General features: G+C 35.9%; 1 protein-coding gene across 1 annotated transcript in view; it reads left to right on the top strand.

The window, feature by feature from the left end:
• The window catches only part of Smp_083870 (PwLAP aminopeptidase (M17 family)), a 19897-nt gene extending 10089 nt beyond the window's left edge, over positions 1–9808 (top strand). Inside the window, exons 7-12 of the mRNA XM_018791457.1 lie at positions 1324–1565; positions 3527–3688; positions 4767–4850; positions 5546–5632; positions 7465–7617; positions 9356–9808. Of these exons, the coding sequence (XP_018645401.1) occupies positions 1324–1565; positions 3527–3688; positions 4767–4850; positions 5546–5632; positions 7465–7617; positions 9356–9514 (887 nt within the window). The 3' untranslated portion in view covers positions 9515–9808. The remainder of the gene's footprint in view (positions 1–1323; positions 1566–3526; positions 3689–4766; positions 4851–5545; positions 5633–7464; positions 7618–9355) is intronic.
• The last annotated feature ends 975 nt before the right edge of the window (positions 9809–10783 follow it).

The following is a 10783-nucleotide window of genomic DNA, read 5'->3' on the forward strand; positions in this document are numbered from 1 at the left end:
TTCAAGAGGAAGAACTGACTCTTCCCACCCTTAGCCGTACCAGGGCATTTAAGGGCAATGCCCAAGTAAGTTGCTTAAACCAAAAGCTAGGTATTTCGGTATTCCGGTTCAGCGAACAGATAATGGTGACCATCTGTTGCAACTGTGCTTAGACAGTCGTTTATTTTTTAACAGGCACTGATTTTAAGCATAAAGATAGACATCGTCTAACATAAAGATCCCGTGCACCAAACCAACGATGGACTCAAATAGACCATGTTACCATCAGTTATTGTTGGAAAGGCTCGATAGAAGACTGCTGCTCGTTCTAGAATACATGTTTAGACTCTGACCATGCTCTAATACGAACACACATTTGCTTGCGCATCACTGGAAGCAGAAAAGCCACATCAAGAAGACCCATTAAAGTTGAACTCAGTGCCGAGAAAGTCAAAGGTAAATTCCAGAAACAACTGAAGTCACGCTTAGGCAGTTCTGGAAACGAGGCTCACATGTAGATCGTCATCAGGGCTTTACTCTAATATACATAAATATTTATACGACAATGTTAGACCAGTCAAGGCTATTTGAGTCAATAATCACAATGAAATAGAATACGTCACCGAGCATAATAGCGGAAAGTACAAGTTGATAGTAGGAAGACAGGTGTACTGATAGTAGTAAGAATATTAAATTACGATAACAAAAGTCTTATCAATAGTTAAACATTGGAAAATAGATCAAACGTGGGTAAATGGTCATCACAAAACATTAAAATCATTACGTAATAAGAAGTGTGTAAATAATTAGATAGTGAAGAATACAAACGGAAAGAGGTGGAAAATTAAAAACAATACAGTCGTACGGCATACGGCCTATTTTTTATAAAGTCATAACAAATACGAGGATAGAATTTTTAATACGTATAATTTTTACAATCGTTGATCGGATAGCAAAAGAAAATGACGCGCAATGGAGTTAGTTTATTCACCTTGACTTATTTAATTCCGTTATTCACTAACGCGATTTAAATCGATGATTATATACGAGGATTGGCGACATGTATATTTCAATAACAATCATTCGTCCTATCTAACTGGAGTCAGATATAAGGCTACTAAATCGTGTTTCAAGGGGAATAAATCTCCACTTGCACTGGTCTTGGTGTTCTAACTTCACGTCATGGAAATTGTAGTGGTTCTTTATTTTTCAAGTATAAATGCGATGCGGATTAAACAATAGCCAATCAGCATTAAGCGGACTGATAAATTTACGCACTACTTTAATTGTCCCATTCATCTATTGAAATATAATTGTAATGTTCTGTGTTTTAATTATTCATAGATAATGAAAGACATCGTGGTCGCGTTGTACACTTAGAATACAATGGATCTACAGAGTCAGAAATTGATCCTCAGCAATTAGTCAATTTGTTTTTAGTTGGTAAAGGTGTTACCTATGATACAGGCGGCTCAGATCTTAAAGTTGGAGGTATTATGGCTACAATGCATCGGGATAAATGTGGTGCAGCTGCAGTGGCTGGATTTTTCAAAGTTTTAAACTTATTGAAACCGAAAAACTTAAAGGTTATAATTGTTAATTTTATTTTTATCCTGTTGCTTTAATAGGGCTCTTCTTGAACAGTTAGTTATTAGATAATTTATAGGACTGTCTACATTGTATTATAATGTTCATTAATTGAACTTCAAGTTGTTTTTCAAATTACTAAGGTAAACGTCTGAAGTTTTCACGCTCACCTATTGAAGAATATATAACACTAGTTCATTAGATACTTATTCAAGCCTGTTACCCCTCAAGGAGGAGCACAGACCACCAAACAACAATCTTCAACTAACTTTGTTCTGGACCCTCCCTTCCAGTAGTTCTCAGTGTCTATTAATTCTATTGATACCTGTTTTGAATTCCTAATGCAGTGTGTTCTTCGGCCTTCCATTGTTCCGTTTCCCTTCAGGATTCCAAGTAGGCACTTGTTTCATGACCCGGTATGATGATTTCCACAATGTATGTCTTATCCACCTCCAACATCTTTTCCTAAGTTCCTCTTTAGATGGGAACTGGTTCGTTCTCTACGACACAGTAGGCTGTTGCTGATGGTGTCCAACCAACGGACATTAAATGTCATGTTAAGACAACTGTTTACAAATACTTGTCCTTTTTGATGATAGTTGTAGTAGTTGTCCAAGTATCAGCTCCATACAGTAGAACTGTCTTCACGTTCGTGTTGAAGATTCTGACTTGATGTTGGTTGAAAGTTGTTCTGAGTCCCATATACAATTATAGGAATGTGTCTCTTTTTTTGCCATTCCTTGTATTTTCATCTGCTTCAGATCTTCCTCGTTCATCGATGATGCTGTTCAGATGTTTGAAAGTTTCAACCAGTTGCAGAACATCTCCATCAAGTGTGATTGGGTTAATATTTTCTGTGTTGTATTTGAGGATGTTTCTTTTTCCCTTATATGTTGAGACGTACTGATGCAGAGGCTGCCGCTAAACTGGTTGTCTTGACCTGGATTTGTTGATGTATGTGTGTGTGATAGAAGATGTAAGTGATCTGTGAAGTCCGAATCGTCTGGTTGCATCCAAGCTGTCCAGCAGTTGTTGATTGTTGTCTTGTTCTTGTTTTCTTGAATCTTGTTCAGGACTTCGATAGAGATCCATTCCTTATGATGATGTTTCTCGCGACCAGAATCTCCTTACATGTTGAAGTTAGTGCTTCTCTCATCCATTCCCAATTGTCCTCCATCGTAGTTTCCTCTTCTTTCAGTAAGGCTTGGACTCTATTGTTAAGAGCTATGTTGAGTTTGTCAGTATGTCGAAGAAAGGCTGTATTGAACGCTTGTACTTCTGTTTGTCCAGTTGTCCATTGCTTCTTTAGCTTCAGTTTCATTTTGGCAACCAAAAGGTAGCGATCCGAATCTATGTCAGCTCCTCTTTTTGTTCTCACGTCTTCTATTGACCTGATTTTTTTAGTGATCCAGATATGATCTATCTGGTTCTCTGTAATGTTGTGATCCGGTGAGACTCATGTAGTTTTGTATCTGTGGAGGGAATATTGTACCTCCTATAACTATTTTGTTGAATGCACATAGATTTGCAAATCTCTCACCACTTTCATTTCTCTCCCCCACTCCATTTCGTCCCACGATATCTTGATATCCGGTGTTATCCATTCCAACTTTGGTGTCTAGGTTCCCCATCAGGATGGTCAGGCTCTTTCCTAAACATTTCGCTGTGATCGATTACAGCCTCTCGTAGAACTGATCTTGTTTTTCCTGGTTAGTGTTTTTTAGCAAGGTTGTTTTCTGCGAGATGTGGCTGTTGAGCCCATGCTCGACCCTCCTCCTTTATCCGGGGTGGAGATCGCCAGTAATCCTAGTGTGGTGTGGGTTGCTTATATCCTTATAAGTAGTATAGAGTTGCTATTTCTCATTATCAATTATAAGGATGTGGTCAATGATTTGTAACTTATTTTGTTGATCAGAAGGTGATACTCATCAGACGATTGTTTCTCTTCTGTTTTTCTTAGGTGCACGGTACTTTAGGTTTAGTTCGCAATAGCATTGGTGAAAATGCCTATGTAAGTGATGAAATAGTAACTTCACGCGCTGGAGTACGGGTTCGCGTGAACAATACTGATGCTGAAGGTCGAATGGTTATGACTGATTTATTATGTGAAGCTAAGGAAAAAGTAAGTGAATAAAATGTATATTTGTCTTATCTGTCTACTTGTGTCTTTTTTTGTTTCAAAATAAAACTTGTAGAACTAAATTTTCGCAAGATTTTGTCTGTCTTGTTGACTGAACAATCATCCATTTTGTCCCATAACAACACATTCGATTATCTTATTATGATATGCACTTGGAATAGTTTATGTACGTAATTCATTTAAGGGATACTAAGCGAGAGATAATATAATTACACTTAGAATGTTGGCGGATAATATTGTAAATAAAGTCAAATCGTTACGGGCCATTGGATAAAAAAGTCTGAGTATAGGCTTTGTGCTAGTTGTTTCTTGCCAGAAAAACTTATCGCTCAAAAGACACTAGTCCTGAGATAGTGGTTCTATCCCGCCTCTTTAACCTTACGGTGTGAGACTAGATTTTTCTGTTCGATCAGCTATTAATATCCTATTCGACTGATATATTTAAATCGGTTGATCACTGAGTAGCAACTACTCCCATGTTTATGTAATTCTTAGCGCTGATTACATTCAGCCGATCAAGTTACAATGTGGTTACTTGTGTAGGTTATTCAACCGCCTGGACTTTTTTGTCATGTTTATATGAAGGCGTTTGGGAACAATTCTTGAGATGCGGATTCGAATCCTAGGGAGGCTATCAGTCCTCTTAAGCCCGAAAACACACACATGCTCCCAGGTGTTATCGATTGCCCCAGTCGCGTAGAGGACTATGAGTCTAACTTGATTAGATAGATTGAACCGCTAATATAAAAAAGGCAGTCGAACGACACCACAACTACATACAAATATGTAGAACAAACTCATAACTGAAGTTAAAGCAAACCTACGAACTGATGTTTTTATCTCAGCAATATTCACATGACTTTGGTTAAGCAATAATAAAACAATTAATTCGTTCAGATCATTGGAAACGAAGCAAAGCTCCTTGCGACCTTACATCAAGATGCTACTTTGGAATGCAAAGGCAACAGTCTAAAATAAAGATAACTACAGTGGTGGTCACAAGAGTTTTTTTTAATATCACAACAGTTGTTCGAAATATTCATTTACATCTATTTTGTAGGCATTGAAAGTATCAAATCCACGACTAATGACAATCGCTACTCTGACTGGCCACGTTGCGTTATGCTATGGACTAGGATATACGGTAATGTTTAGGCTTATATATTAAATCGCTTTGTGAAATCCTCCTTTCTCTTGAATATTACTGTGTATTATAAGTGAGTTTATAATTTTATTATAAATGACACTTAACAGACTAAATTATGCACAGAACATAACGTGTACATGACCCAGATTTATTGTTGATGAATGATCAAATAAAGTATTATTGAACTAGTGAAAATCAACCTGAACCAATCTTATAACACACCGATAACATGTATGCAAATAAAATTTGGAATACAATCGCTTATTTGTAGATAATTTATTTAATTTTACTATGTCTAGTGTTACAAAATAATCGTTGTGTGACATCCATAGTACAATCATTTGTTTATAAGTGTTAATATGCAAATGAATAGTTCTAATCGTCTGTACACATCGATCCAGTTTAGGTTCATGATAATAGGTTGTTTCTGGTGGTTATCTATAAAGATAACAGCTGTCTCAAGCATTTCAGTCAACAACTGTGAAGATTGTAATCTTATGAGATAAACGTTCCATTGTCTCTAGTTTGTGTTTTTATTGGACAAAATCGTAAGGTGATGTTTACGTATTATTAGTGTAAACAGAACTTCAACCTCTCTATCTTGCCAATAAATTACTTATGTTGTAGTCATTTGGATTTACTTTCATGTATTTTTTGGTTTTGTATATTCTTATGCCTTTTTTTCCTTATAGGGTATCGTTTGTAATGGTCCGGCTAAAGAACTTGGAGAAGATTATGATTATCAATTTGCTGGATCATTGTTAGGTGAAATGCATGAAGTACGTTAAACTAAGTAGTAGTTAGTTTATCTTGTTTTTTTCCTCTAATTCTCCTATGCTACTCTTGTCATACGTACAAATAGCTTAACGAAGTAAAGAAATACAACTCATTATAAAAATAATTTGTAGTGAACAATTCTGAATTTGTATGTGTGGTGACATAGTATTAATTCTTCGCCCTGGTTGAATCAATACTCTATAATATTGTACTTTACGTCATGGACTAACGATAGATAACCGTTAAAAGTCAGGAAAAACTACTGTCCTCGTTGTGAGGTTCAGAGGTCATGAGTTCGATCCCTTGCTGGGTGGCGAATGTCCTCTTTTCAGAAGTCCCATATTATATTGGGACACCTGTCCAGAACTTCCTAGTTCTCGTTCGTTGTCTAACTGTAGTAAATCCTTGATGTCAACCATGAAACTTAACATTCTCCCTAAACTCTTCATACTAGCAATGTTGAACTACGCACCCTAAATGAAGTTTCAGTTAAGAACCGATGCATTTCCCAGCAAACCTTCGTACCATTCTATTAGTGAGTCAACTTGTGTTAGTCACTTACACTTGGCTTGCGATAGTAAAAATGTCAATTAATGTCATAAATTAGCATCTGTTTTCTTCCTCAAATTTTTCGACTCCAATTTCCATGGTTACATATATACGTAATGCTCTATTTGCGACGTGACTGGTACGCAACAAACAACCAGATTCTGCACTATACTCCATATAATTGACAGTCCAAGTGCAAACTAAAGAGTATATTTCTTGATGATGATAAGGTTAAAAATATTTCTCGTTTTGGGAGCTGGATAGTATCGGAAGCTCTCATATGTACATGGTGACCCTATGCTATGCAAATAAGCCTATTTTTAATGTTTGCTCCTTATGATCCCACTCATTCAGTCAGTCACAATGTCGAACTTCGTACGTACGTACATCAGTTCGAGTTGCCATACCACATTAGGACTGAGATGCAGTTGTCGATTCAAATACCATAGTGGTAGAGGTAGTAAGAGTATAAGCAGTAATCAGAAAGATTAGGGTTCGAAGACGTTATTCAATTAGTATAATCTAGTGAAATAAATTTGATGGGAGAAAAAAAGTGACATGAAGAATTCAGAAGATTATAATTTGGGAGAACACAAAGAGTGGATGCACCTTCACCATGGCACTCATTAAACTGTATAGATTATTATTTTCTGAACGATAATTCTGGTGAAGCAATGTGCTCATAGTTAATGAGGTGTTCCTCTATTGAGCTAGTGACAGTTTTGTGTTCTCCATTGAAAATCCACACTAGGTAATGTTTTATAATGTATCTAGAAGGCGTTTGCTTCATGTCCCCAGTGTAAGGTGTTTCACAAGAGCAAGTGAACTTATAAAGATACGCATCAACTTGACCCTTAGCGGAAGTTTATTTTTAACACATTCATAAATGATAAACCAGTTGTAGAAGACAATACGAAACTTTTCAGAACGGATAGCCTTCTCAGATATTTCGAAATTGATCTCTCCAGAATTTCCTCAGCAGCATCTCTTTTAAACTCAATATTTATGAAAGAAATCTTCGATAGTGTAATTACACTCTCTAAAGTTGTCGTTTTGGCTTCGGCTTTCTGTCAATAAATTTGTAGGATAACCATTCTTGATTGGTAATACCGGAGTTCAAGTAGTTTATTTTCGGTAAACCTGCACTTAATAAATGAGCTGCATTATAATATTAATAGTCCGACTATCTAACTATCAACGTTTGATTTGAAAGCAAGTTTTTTGCAATTTATTATTCAACTACGTTAATTTTTTTATACATTATTACTAATTATTGACTTGCTAGATATCAACACTTCGACGTGAAGATTATGATGCGCATAAAACTGATGAAGAATATGCTGATTTATTGAATTCTGCTCGTCTAATTGGTGGGAAACGTAGCAGAGGTCACCAGTCTCCAGTCGCATTTATGATTATTGCATCTGGTTTGGACTCTGTAGGTCTTATTTATTGTTTTATTTAAAACAATAAGTCCTTTTGATAATTTTCGATAGTGTAATAAGGAAACGATGTGAGGTTACTGAGAAAAACATTGAAGGAAAATGTTCATGCCATGAAATTCATAAATCGACGGATAGGTCATATTATATTGAAACTTACTACACTTTTGGTACCGAAAAAGTCTTTTTACATCACCCTACCATTGAGAGATTAGTGTAATCGCCTTGTATTGAAACAGAGGCTCAAATCATTTGCCAGCAAAATGTACTATGTGGTGAAGGTCGTTATTATTGATAAAGCAAGGTCCATGCTTCACTGAGAACGTAAACGGCATGTAAGCGACTGGATCACATCCCACTGTGTTTATCACTTTACATGTGTTTGTGATTACACATACGTAGGAAGAAACAATTGTGATTTGGAAATTAGGGTGTCCGTCACAAATGGGATCAAATAACCAAATAAGAGTAGGTGGTAAGCATCTATCTTCATCTCTTGCTAAACATATATTTGAATATAAAGTGCGTATAATAAAAGGTAGAACAATAACGAACAGAAATTAGTATATGAGAATGAAATAATAATAATGTGAGAGGCAGTTCAGTTAGCAAAAATACAACCAGATATAATTCTTTCAGTTAAAGTTATCAAGAAGGTAAAAGAAAGTTGCAGCAGGATTGCCATTGGCTTGTGTTCTGGGCCATGTCTGATAACGCCTCAATCCACTGTGTTGCAACATCTCTAGGACCTCAACCATTGACTGGTGAAGGACCAACAGAAGTCAGTCCTGTACAGCTTTCTTTCATACCACGATGCCATGTCATACACTGATCACCTCTCAGCATTTTCCAACTAGTCCCAGTGCCGGCAAATAATGCACAACATGGAGTTTTCTGGGATGGCATTTGTAGAACATGTCCAATGTTTCAACGTGGTGATACTAACTGAATTATCGTCGCTGTGCCCGAACACACGATGTTGAACCTCTGGATTACTAACATGGTGTTGCCACTGGATGTCAATAGTCGGAGACAAGGATGATGAAACAGAGAGTCATCTAACATCCTCAACTTGGAGAGGCCAGGTTTCACAAGCATAGAGCAAAACTGCTCTTACCAACGCGTTGTAGATCCGACCTTTTACAGCCATACTAACATCACCGGTCTATGAGGTCATTGCCAATTGAACTGAGTCATATTAATCGGTGGTCACAGACTTAGACTGACGTGGTTGGAAGTCGTTCACATTGGCGCATATACATTTACTTTTTAGCTTACTTTGGAACCTGATTCTCAGGGTATCCTTATGTTCTTTTTCTTTTGATCTTCTACTACTATTGATTCTTCCACTACTATGGGATTTACCTTGCTTATTTAATCTCGTCTTACACTTTATATACACTGATACCACTCTTATCATCTCAGATAATTTTCAGTTTCAGCCAATTGTGTCTAACTTCCCGGTGAGGATTTTTGTGTAGTTTTATCACTGTTTTCGTCTTACGCCCACTTTTTGGAGAATTTAATTAATTTAATTTCTGAGTATATCGAATATGTCAGTGGGCATCGTACATATCACTTATTAACCACCGTGATTAGACTGTGACACTTCTATTATTCGTTCAGTTAACTGGACATTACACTAACATGTATTACTAGTCGTATAAATACTTTCTTCACTGAATGAAACAACGACAATCTTTTTAATCAAAATATTTCTCTATAACCTCCTAGCATTTGAAAAATACTGAGAAACCTTTGGCGTATACACATATGGATATCGCTTCAAGTAATGGCCCTTGTCCTGGCATTCCAACTGGTACGCCTATTTTAACACTAGCATCGCGTTACATTCTCCCAGAACAGATGAAATGGCCTAATAGAAAGGTGTGAATATGAACAAATTGTTGTTATGAATGATTTTCAAAATAGTAGGAACTTGTTGTCAAATTGAGTAATAATTATGATTCATAGCTGATGTAATAATGTACTTTCTTTATAATGATTTTTAGTTATGGCCTTTTTAAACTTTGGAACTCATGTATTACATCATTTACGTCTTTAATCAAGCTACCTTAAATTTTTTTTAAAGTTCAATGATTTGTTTTCAGTATTACGTTTTTAGATTGTTGTACCGTACTGCTCATGGTTCAACAGTTGTCTTAATGTCTAAGGCGTTTTGCTTTCAGCCACTGACTCTCAGACTTGAATTTCCGTTCGTATGGTTAACTGAATAGTATCAATAACCACTATGCATTCAAAATGTTTGAGTCGCAACCAAGTACACAAGTCTGAGTTAATAACAATGAGTACACAGCAAAGTGTGTATCAACGTACCGGGTAGCCAAAATTTTGAAATGATGTTTTTCGTTGCAAAATTTGCGGTTGTTTAAATAGTTTCGGTATGCAGAAAATTTGTTCGGAAACTCTACAAGTCTCAGATTTCCATTTAAAATCGGTTACTTACAGGAAGTTTACTTTTTGTAGAACTGATCAAATAATCGCATTTGTTCATTTCTAGTTTATTATGAGAGCCTAGCTTTTGCTAAAACGTTGTTTAATCATTGTTAGATTCCTGATTGTAACTCTTATAGTACCATTAGTTGGAATCTTTGCAAGGTAATGTACTTTATCTGAATGTATAATGTTTACTTGTTTCGATGATATCAAACACAACACTGATTAGCACTTGAGGAAATATAGGTGTCCTTAATTTTGTCACAGACTTCAAAAATTAAGTAACAAACGGGAGATCATTCACTATGTGTTGTATACAGTACATAAAGATGTTGTGTATTTTATTCTGTTCAAATTGCTACAAAGTTTTAAAAATGAATCAACTTTCCACTCTCTCAAGTTTTTTATTTCATATTGGTAATGATACTATCAAATAAATCTTTTACTGGATTTTCAGCTGAAAAAAACTGTTATACTCCCTTCCTGTGTTGATGAAGTCATGCTAAACACGTAAAACTTGCGAAAAGTTTTCATAGCAATTTCTGTTTTGTCTGGAATAATAAGAATATGTACAGTTAATTTTAAGAATCCCTATATTGTGAATTAGAACAACATATGTAGTTAAACAATACTGTTTTCATTTAGATCCTCATCAAGCTTTACTCAAATATAGCTGAATTAATGCAGCTAGCCTCTATTTATCCA

This window comes from Schistosoma mansoni, assembly GCF_000237925.1.
Source record: "Schistosoma mansoni, WGS project CABG00000000 data, chromosome 3 unplaced supercontig 0044, strain Puerto Rico, whole genome shotgun sequence".
NCBI classification, from domain to species: Eukaryota; Metazoa; Platyhelminthes; class Trematoda; order Strigeidida; family Schistosomatidae; genus Schistosoma; species Schistosoma mansoni.